A 19,161-nucleotide genomic window follows, 5' to 3' on the forward strand; every position below is an offset into this window, starting at 1 on the left:
GGCTGCGCCGGGCTGCTCTGCCTGAGCAGGGGCGTTCGGTGCGGTTATGGCCAGTCGCAGCACCCTGGCCCGCTGGAGTCAGCCCGCTCTTGGGAACGCCACGAGCGGTTTAGGATACAGCTTTTATGTTTCATTCTTTATCTATCAAGCTCTCTCAGAATGTGTCAACGTAGTTTTCTTTTGCCCGTGTGGATAATACCTGAGATTGGTGTAGGGGATGGAGAGAGTTACGAACAGTTAGTTTGTGGTTTAAGTACAAGAAGACTAATCAGTAGGAAATAGTATTACAGGAAAATAAATTTTAAAAAACCCAACACCAAACAACACCCTGCCTTATTTTTCCACCAGAAAAATAAATTAATGTAAAACTTGGGAAAATATCTGCTGACAATATTACTGCATTAAATTAATTACCTTTGAAGCATGATGGGAGCGCTGGCCCATAGAATTGGCCCTATTTGCCCCTGCAGAACCCCTTGTGATGCTCTCTGGTATTCTGGACACACTGCAGCGGAGTGGAAGAATTGTGCTGAATATCCAGACTATTATTTTCCAGCACAGACTCTTGAGAACTGAATGCCAGATAAGGCAGGAGAAAAAACAAGGAGTGCTGTAATGTCATTTTTAGTTGACGCACGCGTGGACATATGAGCACTATAGATTTTTGTGCAGGAGCTGTTGTAAAACTACAGATGAATAAATGCCTAGAGTCTGTGGAAATCAGGAGCCATTTGTACACTGATTTCTGAGGAATAAAGCTTGTTGGCTAGCAAGCCACATTTTCTGCATGCCTTTCTTCACACTTAGACCACTGTACTTTCGTTACAGGTTCATTTACAAAGGAATTGTTGACATTTAACATTCACATTCATATATATACTGATATAATGCATAAGGGTAATATTTGGGATTTATATTTATAAGCAAGATTTATTTCAACATTTAACGTAATAGACCATCGTATAGGTGTTTTATATTTTCATCAGTGTTTTACACTGCTGTCGTTACATCCGTTTAGTGTACTGGTACACATTTTCTTAATGCAGATTAGACTATAGATTAGATTAGACATAATCTAGACTGCTCTAGAAATATCTGTCAAAGGTTAATTCCCTTTTAACATGAGATTTTACTGCTGCATATCCATATGGAAATGCATACATATATGTATATCTCTCTATCCACCAGACAATTTTTTGTTTAAATCTCCCACTGGAGTTTCCTGGGTTTTCTGTATTCTTTAGATGCTTGGCTACTCAAAAGTCAGGTTCATATGGATTATTTAATCAATGAGAAGAAATTAATAATGGCATTAGAGAATTTTGGCATAACTCAGGTTTTGTTCAAGAATTCTGGAGTGCAGGGAGAGATGTACAACGAGGTATTTGCAGATAACCTCTAGCAAAGAGCTTGGAGCCTGGGGCCTCCCAGAGCTGCATTCCGGGGCTGCTCAGAGTGTGCTGCATGTTCCCCTTTGTGTTTGTTTTTCTGTCCTTTCTCCACAAGAGCTGCCTCCAATCCCATATGTACTTGTTTCCCAGAGCAGTCACCACTTAAAACCCAGGGCTCCTGGTGCATCCACATTTGTGATATGTCATGCATTTGCTGTTGCTTTGAGGGAAAGTGCCCTATCTGAAGGGCACACAAGGTTAACTAAAGTTACAGTTCTAGCGGTAATCAAACTGATGGCTCCCCTGAGCAGGCAAAGAAGAAAAATGCTCCTAACTTGCTGTACTGAAACAGTGTTACTGACACAAGTCAGTGTTTACCGTTATTCATATTCAATACTTGAGAACAGACCGAAAACAGCAAGTGTGGGTCACATCATTCAGTGGACTTAGGAGATCACTGTTAATCAGCCAGTATTCCTAGCTCTTATCTTCTGCAAGAAAGCATTTTTAAGTGAAATGACTACTACATCCAGGTCAAAACACTGGGCATTAACAATCCTAAAAGACACTGGTTTCTTTTACTGACATTTTAGAGCTGTGATTTCAGTAGCAGTCTCTGTGGTCTGGGCACAGGTGGGATGCTGTCAACAGACTGCCTCGTGAGCTGCAGTTTTTAGCCTGTGGTCCCTTTGAAAGGCTCCACGTAATGGTCCAAAGGAAAAATGTATGTAGTATCAGTAGTCTTGAGCATTCAATATGGATGCATTCCTGCTGACTTCTAGTGATTGGATTTTCCTGTGTCCTCATCTGCCTTTGACAATGGCAAAGAAAGATTATTTTATAAGAACAAACTAATAGCAAACTCTCCTGCTCCACTACTGTGCAGAGGCTCAGCCTCATCATATGAAGTGTAAGTACAGTTTGAGCCCCAAGCCATACTGGGAGACAGCAGAGCCTCATACTGCTTAGCAAGTTGTGGGAGGCCTCTAGAGCCGTGTTGTGTATCTTCTGGTAGTTAATTTTGGGAAAGTCAAGGGTTTGTGGGACAGGGTTCTGTTTAATTGTGAAGCATAAATTCAGCATAAGAGTTCAATATTAGATATTTATGAAAACTTCTTTTTTATAATTACCCTCTTCTGTGTTAACTCTAGGTTATTAAAGATAATCCGTGGCTTCAAAAAGAGGTGGGATGTCTGGGAATGACAGGTATGTAACTTTTTTCAGTGCTGTCCCAGGGCATGGATGTGAAGGTGGGCAAGGGACTGGAACTGGGCCCTAGTGGGCCCATCAGTGGGACTCTTGGTGCTGGGCCACAGGGGAATGTTTGCTCAGAAGTTAGGAATGAGGGTGCTCTAGTCTCCCTAAACAGCTGATCTAGAATGGAGCGCCTATGAGAAGATACCAGTTCGTATTCTGAATCATTTTCAGGAGGAGCTTTTTTTCCTCATTAAACATGACATAGGGGAGCCCAGCATTTGGAATGCCCAGCATTCCCAATGTTGTAGAAAACCTGTATTACTTCAAGCAGATCAAGACCTTGTTCCTTTTCAGAAGCTAATTTAACCTCTGTGCGTTTACTGACACTGTTGCAATAGCTACTCCTGAAGCTATTTTCAAAAACCTCTGCAGTTATAGTAGCTAATATACTTTGTCCTGGACCAAGAAAGACTCCTAGAGGTAGAGGGTCTAGAAGTGTTTCTGGGATGCTAATATTCTTTATAGTAGGTATAAAATATACTTGTCACTGGTCTCATACACTGAGCATTTCCAGTGATGGTTCCCTAATCTGATTGAAATAGGGTACACCAATACTTAGAGAAGTCTCTTAGAGCTTGGAGGAGCTGCATCGGAAGGCTGACAGACTCTTTGTGTACATTTGAGCAGATCACATAGTTTCTCTGAGGCTCTGGTCTTTATTTTCTTTATATGTGTATAATAAATAGTGTGATACCTCACCCAAGTGTGATGGAGATGAGTACCCTGAAAGGTTATGACATCCTCTTACAGCGCATTAACAGGGGCAATGCAATGTCTGAAATAGACACCCACCCCCCCATGGCTGCTGTTCCCCAAGAGATGATTTCATGACATAAATTTGCCAAGAAATTACACACTCTGAAGAAGTAATCTAGTGAGATGCCTCTAATTTCTTTGTCCCATGCCATGTCTAATCCACAAATTAATTTATTAATTTAAATATGAAAGCAAATAATTCAGATTTGCTGAGCTTCCTTATTTTGTTCCTATATTCAGTGTTATCCTTGCTGCTCACATCATGCTTTCTGATGGGTTGCGAATTATTAATATGCAGTCCACTGAGAGAGGAAATGCATGCAGTTTTGAGTTCAGAAGAACCTTCTGACACTAAAGCAAAATGGGCTATTTGACATGCAGTGTCTTACTAGTGATCTGAAAATAGTGTGGCTAGCAGGACTAGGGAAGTGATGTGTCTTTGAACTTGACACTGGTGAGACCACACCTTGAATACTGTGTTCAGTTTTGGGCTCCTCAATACAAAAAAGACATTGAGGTGCTGGAGCATGTACAAAGAAGAGCAATGAACCTGGTGAAGAGTCTAAAGAACAAGTCTTTTTGAGGAGTAGCTGAGGCAACTGGGGTTGTTTAGCCTGGAGAAAAGGAGACTCATGGAAGTCTTTATTGCTCTCTACAGCTACCAGAAAGGAGGTGAGTGTCAGTCTCTTTTCCCAAGAAACAAGTGATAGGACAAGGGGAAACAGCCTCAAGTTGTGCCAGGGGAGGTTTAAAATAAATATTAGGAAAAATTCCTTCACTGAAAGGGTCATCAAGCACTAGAACAGGCTGCTCAGGGAAGTAGTTGAATCACCATCCCTAGAGGTACTAAAAAGACATGTAGATATGACACTTAGGGACGTGGTTTAGTGGGCTTGGAAGTGTTAGGTTTATGGTTAGACTTGATTTTACAGGTCTACCTAGATGATTCTATGTAACTGCCATTTTGTTAGTAGGTAAATACATGTGTTAAATGAGGGGCTGCTGCAAGTACTGAATTGTATCCCAGATTTTATAACTAAGAATTGTTCCATTCTAGTAAGCATGAATTTTTAACATATTTAAAGCTAAGTTTTTAGTGGTTTGCTTAATCAGGGTACTAGACTTATTTCTTACTAAAGAAGTTATCAGTGAAAGCAGCAAGATCAGAACTTATGCATAAAACCTTTGTCATTGAAAATGGCAGTGTGCTGAAGTAAAACGGTTTGTGGCAGCACACTGATCTCAGGGGCTTCTGTTGGAAGCTTTTTTGAGTTGTTTCTGGATAAGATGAGAAAAAGCAATCCCAGAATAGCCCTGTGATTGGGAAACACAATGGATTTTTGAGAGTTATGTTCAAGTCTTCTCTGAGTTACTCAAAACAGGCCAGGAAAGTAGAATCATTTTGTATTGTTGATGCCCATAGTTTCTTTGACTTTGTAACAAGAAAAGCTAATGGCAACATTCAAAACTGAAATACAGTAAATTACTACCTTTGCTGTTCATTGTTGTGTGTAATTGAAAGGACTTCAAATTGGATCTTGTATCCTGGCTGGTTTTCAGGACAGGGAATAATTCAGAACAACAGAAAAAAAAAATATGGTAAGCAAGTACATTTAACTCTTTTCTTCACCACTGAAATAAAACATGATTATTCAGAGCTTTTCTAAATTCTAGGGGAAAGCAAATCAGACTGCAGATATGAGACTTGAAATATGCAGCCCTTGAGAGCTAAAAATCAGAATGACTGTCTTAGAATTGCTTTTTTTCCTCTCAGTGTCAGGTAATTTTAAATTCTGAACTTGACATTTCACAAACTTGTCAGAATCTTCACTTGCCTACTAGAATTTGGCAGGTTAGGCTGCATTGTAAAGGTACAGGTGCCTTAAGGACATAGTGGAGTCTTTGCTGCAAACCTATTGTAAGACTATTTTAATTGCCCTGGGCAAGAATAACATTCACCTTAACTTCTATCAAGAACAAGTTAGGCACTATAGTGTTATACCTACCCATCTAATGGTGGTCCATCTGTGCCACTACCATATTCAGGACTCAGCCCATTTAATCCAGTGGTAAAGGCTCATGCTTTAGCACTGAAGGACCCTGTTGTTACACAAAACTAGTTTCTTAGCAATGGACAGTACACTGACCACAAAGATAGGACAGTTTCTTTTCTTAGTTACCCATCGTTCCACCTCCAGCCGGTATGAACACAGACCCACTGTTGCCACAGTCTCAACACTGTAGGTGCATTGTGTGCCAGGTCATATCCTCTCTCCATTTGCACACCCTGAGCAGCAAGCGAATGGAGTGAGAGCTGGGAGTGGGGAGCTCTCCTGCTTAAGTATATTGCTTGTGTCTTGAGTGTGGCTGCTAGAGGTCCAAAAGAGCAAAAGATCACCATCCAAAGCAGTAGTGCACAAAGCTGAGGAGTGGCAGATGAATGCCTGGGGAGAACAGCAAAGAAAATTGAACAGCATTAAATAGCAGAGACTGTTCTGATCAACTGTGCATTTGTCATTTCATGTTGTTGTGGCACTGTACATATGTGGGACTGAGTGAATACTATAGTAACATGAATAGTAAAATGTTACACCAATCTTCCAGCTGTTTCAGCTATATTGATACTTATTTTCATGGTTTTGTTTTGTAATTCATTACAAAGCACACCTAGCAACACTGTAATTAGCTAGCAATATGCAGTTTAAGATAGGGTTCTGGCATATCTGTTTATATTGGGTTGATGGAGGATTCAATCATGGGAAAACATTTTAGTAATGTTTTAATTAAAAGTGAGATAAAATATTTAACAATTTGATAATATATTGTAAAAATTTGGAATATATAATAAAGGAAAACTAAACAAAATTTCATCTTAAAAATGGTGATCTTGTCTCACATCTCAAAGTGAAATTACTGCCTTTCTTTGGTGAACTGTTTCACTTGGCATTTTCAGAGATGTTTGCAAGAAAGCCCCAGATTAAGCCTCATGCTCTACTGGTTTGCTGTCTGGGAAATGTTTTGGCCTGAGGCGCTGTACTCTGGGACTGCCTGGTGGCAGCCTGGCAAACTCAGCAGAGAGGGGATTGTTTGGGCTGTGTGTAAACCTGAAAATGTTCCCCTGCTTTGCAGTTTCCCTTTCAAAAAGGGGTGGGAATAGTTTCCATTTAGAAACTAGTGGAAGTGAAGACTGTGCAACTCTTATAATGGCTCTTCTGAAAACAGCCAGAAAAATTGCAGAGATTGAAGCAGTAAGAAGAAAAGAGAGTGGAAGGAACGCAGAGACCAGAGTGTTGGTGTCAGAATTGAGATGTACCTCTGAAGAGGCACTGATAATGGTGCAATCACACTTCTGAATGGCAGAAAGAAATCCAAAAGAAAGCTCAATGCTTGTTAGTGACAGGCCTCAGAAGTCAAGTATTAGTATTTTCCAACCACAGATGAATCTGTTAAAACAATTTCAGAACAGAAATCTAGAATAGACGTGAAAACCACAGAATGTGTTGTGCCAGTACCATCCTTTCTCACACAGTCAGTGTCCAGCTTTTCAAGCAGTCATTAGCCATCTGCAATCCATCTAGGACCTTATCTGAAAAGAGACAGCAGGAGAATTGATAAATACAGTTATGTTGTCTTGATGTTAAGATTATGCAGCAAGTTATGTGGCAAAGCAGTTGTGTTGCAGGTGAACTGCACTGAGCTGTATAATGTTCTAGTGACATGTGGATAAGGAAAAATTTGTTTAACTGACAATCAATACTACAAAAAATAATGGGATAGAAAAGTGCTGCTTTACTGGCAAGGGAAACCAGGGTATTATAAAACAGCCTATATTGTTAAAAATTAGTGGGAAGGATGAGAAAAAAAATACAGAGGAAGGCAGTGGCACGTGTTGGTGTATGGACATGTATCACACTGACTGTATCTATTTAGAACAAAACTTTCCACTGAGTGCTGGGAAGATACAAGTGAATTTGCAGAAGTATCCTTGTAATCATTGTCAGTGTTGAGGCTGCTTAACATAATGTCAAGAACCTGCAAAATCCCCAACCTCCAATTACTGGTGATGGAACAGCCAAATAACATGCTTGGAGACTTCTGCTGGGAACTCGGCACATTATTTTCAGGATTGTAAGTGATAACAAAGCACGACTTGAAAATAGACTCATCTGTGTAATTAGTAATCCAGAGATTTATTCAGAGTCAAAGAACATGATCAGTTAATTAAATTGGTTACTGTGAACTTGATACTCTCCAGAGGGGAGTATCAGGATTTGCTGTCACATGAAAAGTGCGGTTGGATGTGCTGATAGAGATGTCATGCTGCAGAGGGCACAAGAACAAAATATGTTTTATGAAGCAATTACCCCCTTCTTGTTGACTGACCTCCCTCATCCAAAATTCAGAAGGAGATGGTCTGCTAAATAAGAAGCACTTTCAAGGCAGAAGTTGCTCAACCCAGCCCACACATTTTGCCATTTTGACTTCTGACTCTTATGAAGCCCTACAAAGGAGCTCTGTGTTTCTGTTTACTATAAAGGAGAGTGCATCTCCTGCAGCCTAGCAAGAAAATAAAAAGGGAGAATTGGTGCTCCACCTCCATAGGAATGCAATGGCAATTGCATTAATATGTGAGAGACATAACAAATATAAAATTAATCTTTTTCAGTGTTTGGATATATCTATACAAGACTGCAAAGAGGCTTGATTCAGTTGTCAGAACATAGGTTTAGAGCCATTGTAGGTGAGATATAGTATGATACTTGGATCTGCTGGGGAGTGCAATGGCCAGGTGGGCTCAGAGTGGCAACTGGTAGGTCTGTACTGGAACTTACAGTTCAGCACTGGTGTCATCCTGAGTGATTGGGGCTGTTGCTTAGTCTTGAAACAGAAGTATGCCATGCATGACTGCCCTGAAAAAATTCCAGCCCCAGAGATACACAGACATTTGGTATTGTAATTATACATATTACTGTTCTCACCAAGTTTACCTTGTTATTTTTACAGTCCCTTAATTAGTCTGTCTGTTGCATTGTTTGACAGTGGTTTAAGTATTTAAGTAAAACTTAGAGAAGTAAATTAAAACTGATTGTAAAATATAAACAACCAGCTTTTCCTGGCCCATATACACACAATTTTGTCCGATATAAACCAGTATAAAAAAAGCATGCTATTCTGGCTTGGGAAGACAGTGAATCTCCCCAAGGTGCACTTGCCCATCTGGGTTCTGTAAGCAACAGGACTGCATCCCATTCATTATGTTAACACAAATCTTTTCAGTGATTCCTGTGCACCAATGCTTGAAGATCCTTTATAGCCCTTCCTTTAGGGCCCCAATTCTGAATGCTCTCTGTCTGTCTTTTCTATTTGCAGCTAACAGTATTTCTCAATATTCTTCCAACAAAGCAGTGTCTTTTCAAAAAAATGCTCCTTCTCATATTGAGATTTGACTATCTTCAACTTTTCATATTTCATTAACATATAAGAGGTTTTTTTAAATGAAAACTATAGAAAAAAGGCATTTGCCCAAAATCTTTGCTTTTCAATGAGTTTTTGTTCATATGAATATATATTGCTAATGATTAAAATATGGGATTTAAAAATAAGTAATAAATGAGAAATATTATGCAAAGAATGAAAAAGAGTATCTTCTTTAAACATAGCCTACTATCATTTTAAAATTTTCATGATTTTTTTCTCTTCATTCAGCAGCTTTACACTTTGACAATTTAGTATATTAAATTATTGATTTTTAGTGTAAGCTCCCTTTTTTAATGTCATAGGTGCTTTTACTTCAGTAGATAAGTGATATGATTTCAAAACTGTTCTTGTAATTTTGTTTGATATCATGGACTAACCTTTCATAAAAATATAAGCGTATAAGATAGCATTTCTATTGCTAATTACTAAATTGAGGAGCATTTGATTTGATGGCACTCCAATTCAGCTGAAATGTAACCGAGACCCTTACTCAACTGGGAAGTATTTTTGTTCTGAATATGTATTGACATGGTTAATGGTTAATTGGCAGACTGTATCCTTGGAGCAGAACGCCCTTAGTGCTGAGGCCACTCACGTTGTAGAGTGCTTCAATTATTTATGCTTTGCTGAAAATGTCTTTGCACTGAAAATATTAACAGTTGATTTAAGGCTGAAACCTTTTAATTCATGCATTAGATGCTTTGCATTTAGGTGGCAAGAAGTTTTCTGTGGGGCATATGTGAGTTCCCTAGGTAGGAAACAGTTTTGTTCTAACTCCAGCTCGGTTTTGTGGGGCAGATCCCATCTGTTTCCTGTCTGGCCTCATGTCTCTGTTACCTGTATTGATTTTAAGTGCTTTGAGGGAGAGCGTGCTGGTTGCTGCGTGCGCACAGGGCACCGGGTACCACAAACCCCACCCATCCTTGGCTGGAATCTGTGGCAAGCAGCTGCAGCACAGGAGCCAGCTTTAGTTCTAATGCAGAGTGTTGCCTTGGTTTTCAGCAATGCCCCTACCTCTGGTCATTCAAGCAAGTGAAGCTCCTCACCGTCTCTTGACTTCTGCAGCCTCAGATGATCAGTGGAGCCACTCACTGTTTGCTTTGATACCCTCATGGACAAGGAAAATTTTGTTCAAACGAGAGTCTTCTGTTAACCACCAGCTGGTCAGTAAAAGATGGTTTTCCACTTTTAATATTTGTAAGGATTATACCAGTTACATCAAAAGTGAACGTTGCTGGGAATTTACTACCCAATTAGTACATTTCTAATTCCATCTCAGGTAATTATGTTCACTTGAGATGGCTTCAGCAACTAGTTGTAAGACTTCCAAAGAGTTATTGTGACAGATACAGCTATGTGATTGCTGATTCTGATAGACACTTGGTAATTAAATGGATCCGCATAGTCTGATGAACTTTGTGCATAAAAACTATGCATTTTGTTAGGGAATTCTGATAACCAAAAGATGAGTAGTGTATCAATTAAGATACTAGTAATTACTTGTGGGAATAAGTAGTTCATACAAATTTGGACTAGAAAAAAAGATAAACTGATGGGATAACAAAGCTGTTAGGTTTGAAGATGATGAATACCTCTAAAATTTTTCTCTCATTTCCTTATTTACATAATTTAACTTGTGCTGCAGTTTATGAATTATCATATTTTCATACACTATGTAGACTTTTCCCTTTTCTCCACAGCCTGAAGATGTGTCCAATATGTCAGTGTCTTCTGAATTTGGAATAACCCTTCAGAAATGTGGTGTGGTAAGTTTTCTTACATTTGTCTTGCTAATTTAATAGGAAGTTTCTACCCAAGTAGGAAGTTTGTCCTTTAAAAAGTGGGAGCAGAATTGTGCCCATACTGAGTATTTGGGAGAATGTCCTTTTTGATGTTAAGAAGGTCTCACCTTCTGTAAGAGGCGTAGTTTTGCAGTGTTGTTTCAAAACTGAAGTCAGTGGAATCTTCTCAAACTTCAGGGGATTTTGGTTCATGGTCAAAATAAATAACTCAGTGTGATTTTGTAGAACGATAAATGGACAAAGCCCAGTGAACTCTAGAAATCAGCCACAAGGCTGGGCAGAGAGAGAGACAAACTTCTATAGAGAATAAGATCAGCCTTCTGAGCTACATTCCTGCAAAACCATGGGTGCCCTACCTGTCAAGTATGGACTCCTTTCAAAGGATGGGGCACAGAGCTCCGTGATGCCTGTTGTGTCTGTGGCCATTCTATCACACAGCCATATTAATTAGAAAAGCCAGTGTGTCATAGTCTGCATATTCAGTGGGACTCAGTTACAGCATAGTATTCTATGAAAAAAAGGTCTCATTTGACTCATGCTTATGAGGAGCAAAACCCTCCCTACTCTAAGGAAATTTTAAACCTTCCATTCTATTTTTACTTCATGTGGCATAGGTTGATAGATTTACCTAGACTGTTATTTTTCTGTTCCTTTTTTTGGGTTTTGTTTGTTGTTTGGTTTTTTTTTTTTTTACACTGGATGAAGCAAGACTTAATTTTTAGAATTGGAGGAAGATCATCTTACCTGTCTCTTGGAGAGAGAAAATGCATCCAGTGCATCCAACAGTAAGACAAATCTGAATTCAGCCACTGTAATGCTGCATGAGGGTAGAAGGTTCAATAACTAGTACAGAGCAGGTGACATTATAACCTGCACTGGATAATTTGCATAGAGAAGAATGAATATGCATCACATCTTATGGTACTAATTACCTATAATGTTGTTATTGAAATGGGAGCATATCATGATTAATGAGGCTGAATAGTGAGCTTTTCAGACATGGGAAGCAGAATCACAGAACCTTCTGCTTTTCTGGCTGTAGATTCCCAATTTTTGTATCAGAGCCTCTCTGAAACAGAGTTTAAGACAGTTACATGTTTTTTTTTCTGCTATTCATAGAACAGCCTCACATAGACTCAATTAAAAATTGTGAAACCCTTCTGTACAAGGTCAAAGTTAATCTGTTGTAGGTGCAGGGATTATCAGAAAATAATTTTGCAGTGCTATTAATTGTAAATTACCAAAAACTATGCAGTTGTATGTGATTGTCTTCTACCTCCAGGTGCAGTTAATTTTACTTTCCTTTGCTTACCTTGTCATCTACTTCAATCCTAATTCATCTGAACAGATGTTTTCCTGCTAAGAGACAGACTTGGCCATATGGTGGTCTTTAGCTGTTTTAAATGGAAAACAAATGAATTTTGCACATTTTCCTCCTCCTACCATGAGTAGCTCCTCAGAGCATGGAAATGACATATGTTTACTACTTTGAGTCAGGATTTTTACAACACCTTAGCTCAGAAATACCCTTATTGAAACTGGGGTGTTTAAATTTTACCTGTGCTTACAGCACCCACGTAATTCTTTCTTTCCAGAAATGTGCTCTTTTAAAACCTTCATTCTATAGTATGACTTGAACTTTTCTGTAATTGTACTATGTAATGACAATAATCTTTAGCAGAGCTGTAGTAAATCTTTAAATTTGACTGTCTGACTTTTAACACATTTACCTGTCTTGTTTCTCGTCTGCTAAGCTTTCTTGCATTGCAGATCATCTATAATTCTGTGATCTTCCTTTACTGTTTCTATTTGTTCTAATTTATTCCCAAAGATCCTCCATTCCATTCACTTCCATGGAAATTCCCTCCTCCTCTCTTTTCTCCTAGTATGTCCTTGCTCTTGCTGTGGTTCTTTTCACTCCACTCTCCCAGGTACCCAAAGTGACATCAGTTGCAGAGGCTAATGATACATATGGTGTGCTTCAGCAGCATAGGAAAAATGGAGTATGCACTTATGCATCATCAGTGGCTACCATTGGCTTCAATTCCTGTAGATGGGTGGCAGCATAATCGCCCGCTCCAAAAACAAGAGGAAACATCTTCAGGCAAATTAGAGGAGCAGCTTAAAGGAGATATCCAGTGGCTACTGATCCCAATGGCAGTGGTGTATGGAGGAGGTTCTTTCTATGAGAGATCAAACCCAAGAGCTTCCCTACTGCTTGATTCTCATCTGCTGCTTTCTCCAGTGCTATCAGGAAAAGAATCCAAATTCTTTCAAATCCTTTTGAATTTAGCTTTAAATTGGCTGCCAGTCAAAAAGAACAAATGCAAACCATGTATTTAATATTAATCAGAAATGAAAAAAATGTGGCCTTTTGGCCACCTGAAGAAGATTGGGGTAGGATATAGGCAGTACAGTTGGGATACCTCTGAAGGGTTGCTTTGTTTAGTCACTTAATTAAGAATTTTAATAAACAAAATTAAGAGAAAATGCAAAATTAGTTTGAGAAAGAGAATGAACAGTGTGTGGGACTGTGCATTAAATCTCCTGCCTAGGGGAAGGAGAGGACTAATGCTGCCATATTCCTGCACCTGCCTGTGAATATGCACATGCTACTTTCTCTGCCTATTTTATTGTAGGAATTTATCAAAATTACTGTGTATATCCCCTCTCCCCAAATGTAAATGAATATATTTTTGCCTGCTTAGAAGCACAGGAACAGACCTGAAATCCTCATTTTTTGCCTTGAATAGCAAGGGAAAGGTATGGGAAAATGAATGGAGGAAAATTTTTTTTCTATTTCTCCGTATCCCCAGCTCCCTCTTTTGATATTGCATGCATTTGTCTGCACAAGCCCATCCACGCTTACTGTGGAGCATAATACAGTATTAACAACTCATGCAGTTTGAACCTTGCGTCTTTCAAGGTGTATTTTCTTGCTTTGGTGATTGTGTCAGGGTCTCTGCTCTGTGGCTTTGTATTTTCTTTATGTGGCTTTGAGGCTTTTTTTCCTGTTTCATTTTGTTTGTGCTTTTAAAATAAAGTTTCTAGCCTTGGTGACTCCACAGGAAAGATTGAAAGGCATGCTGCCCGCGTCAGGCCAGTTCAGAAATGGGGAGAGAAAATCTCCCCCAAATGTATCACATTTTTAATACTTTGTGATTTTAAGTCTCATGACTATTGGAGTATAGTTCATGATATACAAACACATGAAATTGGTAATGCTTTCCTCACAAATATGATTAAGACTGTTGTTATACATGCTGACAATTATTTGCAGAATCTAGTACAATGAATAGTTGGGTTTTTTCCTTCACAAGCTTTTTTTAACACAATTAAGGTTGAACTTGCTGTAATGAGCTTGGAAAATTTGGTGTGGTATACCAAGGAGAATTATATAAACAGATTTATTCAAATGTACTTTAATTATTGCCACTTAAATAGAAAAATGCAAGCTAAGCAATAATAATTTCAATAAACATTTTTGTTCCTTGATTCATAAAATATTCTAAAACTTTAATCTGTATCTATACTGAATTAGTATGAAATGCAGAGATCAGTGGTGCACAATGAAATCATAACTACATATATCGAATCTTGTGGCTGCCATGAACTCTGGTGTGATTTCTAAAGTCTACCACAATTCATATTTTTAGAACTCATTTCTGTTGGGGCTGCTTATTGTTTATATTTGCCTGTGTCCAGATACTGTCCAGATACAGAGTAAACATTTCCTAAAAATGAGGAAGAAAAAAGAGAAAAGCTCATCCTGAATCATACTACAGTCAGTTAAATAAATGTTAATTGGTGTCATTATTAGAAACCTGATACACCATCATGGCTATACTATAGGCCAGCATATTATAAATCCAATAAAGTTTTAGACAGTTCTGGTTTAATATGAGTTATAGGGGAAGGTAATTTGAAAGGTGAGAGGTCAGTAAGCAATTCTGTGCTCAAAATAATTTAATTTAGAGGGTATAATTACCTAATAAGAGTTAATGGCCTAATGGAATAAGTAAATAAAATCACGTAAGTGTGTATTGCTAGAGACTGATGATTAGCTTATGTGTTTCACCACTAACTGGAAGCAGAGCCATGAACTCCAAGTTCACTGGTGGCTCCATCAGCCCTCCCATGGGAAGGGTGAATTGAGGCAGCCAAAACCCTTCGGAGAATATGGTTGCTGTGAAAAAAAAGGGAAATAGAGACCAAAACTGCATGGAGAGAATGAATTTGCAGCAAGGGCAGCTTGCAAAAGAAAGATCCTTGTTGTACAGAAGTTCAAAGTTAAGAATTTTCCGGACTCTGTTTATAAAAAGTTATGATCCAGTTCTGTGTTACATGAAGTATCAAGGGGATATTTAGATTCTTGTTCTCACTTCTGGCTCTGCATGAGCTGGGTTTCCTACATCAACTTTCTGTCCCTTTGTGTCCAAGCAACACTTTGACATACCAAAGATTAAAATCTCCTTTGGAGTTTGAGATCAAACTGAGTGTAGCACCATTTGCAGGTATGCAAATATGCATCACTGCCTTCAGAAAATAAGTTTACCCATAAAATAAACTTTTATTAGTAATCAAGACTAATTTTGCTGTTAAGATTCACATACAGCCATTTTGCACCATTAATACTAATATTTCTGTTTTCAGGTGGATGTTGAACATGACCCTCAAACTGCATACATTACACTTCTGATTAATAACACCAACATGCTGCTCTCACCAAACATTACAGATCTTATGGTGCTGGACAATATCACTGGTCTACATGTTCAAAAAAACAGTGGTAATAAGACCACCAATGGCATACAGATTTACAGGAAAAGATTCTTGCAAGGTAACAAAATCTGTGGGGAAATACCCCTGATTACACCTGTGGAAGAGCATCAGTTCAGATCATGATGCTTATTTATTTATTTTTGTAGTATGAATTCTCCAATTATCAGTTAATACAGGTAAACAACTGTGGGAAAGGTTTTGTGCTGCAGTTTACAATTGTATTAACTCCTATTTTGACTCCCACCTTTGAACTGCTTCTGATCTCCCAGGCACAGAAGTAAGCCCCTTCAGTTCATTTTGGATAGTTTTAAAAGCTGCTGCAGAAGCCATTTTAATCGTATCTGATGAGTCTTCCTTTAGCCAAGCGTGTCAGATTGGCTTGCTGAGGTATTGAGGTGCACTGGAATTGCAAAAAGCCGTGCAAGCAGGCAATAATGATTCATCAGAAATAAGGCAGCTCTTCTCAGTATCTGTTCTCCCCAAACTGAACAAATTATAAAATCAAAGCAAGTAAGAGAGAAACCTGTTCTACTCCTGGAGTCAGTCTTTTCCTTTGGTCACAGTTGGATCATTGCACATTCATAAAATTTAACCTTTCTTGATTTCTTCATCTCCTTTTCCCTAAGTCCAAGCATACAGAAAATTACTGGCTTGCTTTTGAGAGCCATGCTATTTCTCTTGGAGCTTCAGAAGTGTTCAGTGATACCTGTTTATGGTTGAAATATCTAGGGTTATGATAATGTTTTACTAGTGAGAGATTTCCAAATAGGAAAGGGAAATAAGTAGGGCTGCTGGGGCTGCTGTCTGATTGCAAATGGATAGTCAGACTCCATTTCTAATAACAGCAGTGTAAGTAGTGGTACTGATTATAGGGCTGTTCTTTTTTGAAAGCGTCAGGTAATTGCTGGCTCTCAACAGAGGTTCCTAAGAAAGAATGATCCAAGAAAAAATGGAAAAATGGCTTGCAGAGCTGATCGAGTAACCAAGTTGGAGCAGTTACCTAATTATTTATAATTACTGAATCTGGAATTGAAGCTATCTTTTCCAGACCATATATGTTGCATGAATCAGCATGAAGAATACTGAAGTGGAGGAAAATCTGGCAGAACAGATTTCTGCATAGTTTAAGATTTCATCATTATTATGTCAGTCTTGGAGTGAGCCACTAGGTCTGGACAGAAAGGCTATGCCTACACAGACCTTTGTACTGTCAAGCTGCATGTTAGCTGTAATAATTCTTCAGTGCTCCAATGCACTGTGGATCAAAATTCAGCTGAAATCTTAGTCGATTTGTCTTTGGTTTCATTAGGAAGAGAATCAACCAGTTAGTGGTTATAATGTAGGCTGTCCACTTTATAAAATAAAGTATTTATAAATATGTCATGTTGAGTTTTAGTATGAGTCAAAACATGATGCTTTTCAGTAGCTTGAGGCATCATTTAGCCCAGTTTCCAGATCCTGAGCCGAATTTGCTTGAATTCTTAGGGCAGCAGATACAAAGGATGTTGCTGGGCTTATGTGGCCAGGAACTGTTTATTCTGGATGTGGGGCATCTGCTGTGTCAGAAGGGAAAAGCTCAAGGTCTGTCACAAGACTTCCCCAGGAATTTTTGAGAAATTTTCCTGGGACAGAGAAAATCTATTGAAGTCAGTGTGGTGAGTTTTATTGCAGCTTGGTTCTTGCTATGGAGGCTCTCAAATAAACAAGCAACCTCCAAAAATTCAAAATTTATTATTAACACAATTAACTAGCCCTTCACAAACTGCAGGTTCAGATGTCTGAGAGGAGAACAGAACAGCTTCCTAGGGTTTAACAACAACCCAAAACACATAACCAAGAGCTCTGTAGGGTTTAATGACAACCCAGAACACTCTATCACTCACCTAACAAGTGAGGGTTCTCAACCTCGAGGACCTGCTCAGGGCAGTGTCTTGACCCAAATCACCTCAAGGAGTTTCCTTGGGCTACATCCCAACCCAAGGGGAGAGTTCTCAGCTGCAGTATGCTACTCCAGGGGACGAGCTTCCACTGATCCCCAGGCCCAACCTGACCTGCAGTCAGTAGTTGCTCCCTTTGGCCAAAGGCCCCAGTTACCACAGAGCCCTGAGCACAAAGGCAGCCAGGAGCTGCCACACCTCAGCAGCCAAGCAGCTCTGCTTTCACTGGGCGGCTGCACCTGCCGCAGTTCCTAGGAGAGCACTTTTGCTGGTGAGGAAGCACAGTCTAAAGAGGAACCTAAAAAGCCTCTCAAATGTTTTCCTCATACTGAAATTGCTTTTCAGATTTTACAAATGTCTGTAACTGCAGCTGAGCTCAGCTGGGTACTCAACTCTTCAGAGATGCTCACCCAGTCTGCTTGTGCAAAAAAAAATGTGCAGTTGTACTGGGTTGTTTGCAAGTCAGTGTAGATACTCTTGTGTTCAAGGAAATGCAAATACAGTTACTTAAAGACCGTTGTTGCACTGACAGATGTACCTCACCTGCTTCATTTACACAATTGGGGTTTTCTCTCTTTTTTAACAGGTGGAGAACACTTTGCAATCAACTACTCAGCACTTCTTGATGCAAAAGAAATGTGGGATGGCAGGGTCTTGATGCTGCCAGTGAAGCTGACTTTCAGGAGTTTATCACAGGTATCTCCTTTAAAATTTTATTTTGCTCTTCACAATTTTTGTAAAAAAACCCAAGTGTCCAGAGGGGTTCTTATCTGCCTCAGCATTGAGTCCTATGTGTAATGAAATGAAGTTCTTAGGCTCTCTGAATCAGTTTACTATGAATTTATAATTACATGGGCTATCCTTCATAGCTTAGGAAGTCGTAGACCTCCTTAAATAGGTGAAATATCTTTGTGTGTTGTTCTGTAGCTTTTCATTCTACATTTTGTATTTCTCTCGAGTTTATCTGTGTATCCAGGAGGAAATAATGATGTTTCACATACTTAATATATATATTCCTGTAGTCTGTGAGAGATTGAAAATTTTAAAATATATTTATCACAAAAAAAAAAACCCAACAACACAAGTTGCAGCAAAGGAAACCCCCCTTGTTTATAAGGAAGACACTTTTTTAGTATGAGAGTTGTGAAGCTCTAAAAGAGATTTTTCAGAGAAGCTGAGGAATCTTCATCCTTACTGATTTTTGAGAACTCGGTTGCACCAGGCTTTGAGAAAACTGGTCTAACACTGGGGTTGTTAGACAGGGTTTCAGCAGGAGGCAGGACAAGTGTTTTTTTCCAAAGTAAAATCTTCCAATTCTTAAACATGGCTTGATATTTTTTTCTGTGGTTTTCATAATTGCATGAAATTAGAACCCGCGGATGTATTTTCATTTCAGCTGTTGTTTCTCTTTTGTTTAGAGGAAAAAATGTTTAACGTGCACAAGAGTGATACTAGATTGGTAGAGAGCAGGAGTTCAAAAAACAGGGATGTATAGACATACAGATGTATGCACTGACTGTGGCTCCTGTTTTGTGTGTTTTCAGTTATCCCAGATTTTATAGGCACAGAAAAACGTAATTCTGTGAGCACCACAATATGCCTCTGTGTCATTAGAAGGGGAGTGTATTGCATAGAGCAGCTGCTTCCATGTCTGTTAGTATTACCCCGAAGTACAGATCCTATCAGATTTATTTCAGCTTCAAGCTTGTTGAGAAGTACAGCTTACCTTCAAAGGAGAGGCTTTTCTAGAGACTGGGC

General features: G+C 39.0%; 1 protein-coding gene across 9 annotated transcripts in view; it reads left to right on the forward strand.

The window, feature by feature from the left end:
* The first annotated feature begins 1,071 nt into the window (after positions 1 to 1,071).
* Positions 1,072 to 19,161, forward strand: part of EVC2 (EvC ciliary complex subunit 2) — a 75,807-nt gene continuing 57,717 nt past the window's right edge. For 3 of the 9 annotated variants that reach the window (XM_026846719.1, XM_026846726.1, XM_026846725.1), the window contains exons 1-5: positions 1,075 to 2,597; positions 9,885 to 10,045; positions 10,583 to 10,648; positions 15,338 to 15,524; positions 17,990 to 18,099. In XM_026846719.1, the coding sequence (XP_026702520.1) occupies positions 2,591 to 2,597; positions 9,885 to 10,045; positions 10,583 to 10,648; positions 15,338 to 15,524; positions 17,990 to 18,099 (531 nt within the window). In that variant the 5' untranslated portion in view covers positions 1,075 to 2,590. Of the gene's footprint in view, positions 2,598 to 9,072; positions 9,784 to 9,884; positions 10,046 to 10,582; positions 10,649 to 15,337; positions 15,525 to 17,989; positions 18,100 to 19,161 lie in introns of those variants that run through there. The other 6 variants (XM_026846720.1, XM_026846727.1, XM_026846724.1 and 3 more) reach the window with 5 other exon arrangements.

The sequence above is a fragment of the Athene cunicularia genome, assembly GCF_003259725.1.
Source record: "Athene cunicularia isolate RWA chromosome 4 unlocalized genomic scaffold, athCun1 chr4_part1, whole genome shotgun sequence".
In the NCBI taxonomy this organism is placed as follows: domain Eukaryota; kingdom Metazoa; phylum Chordata; class Aves; order Strigiformes; family Strigidae; genus Athene; species Athene cunicularia.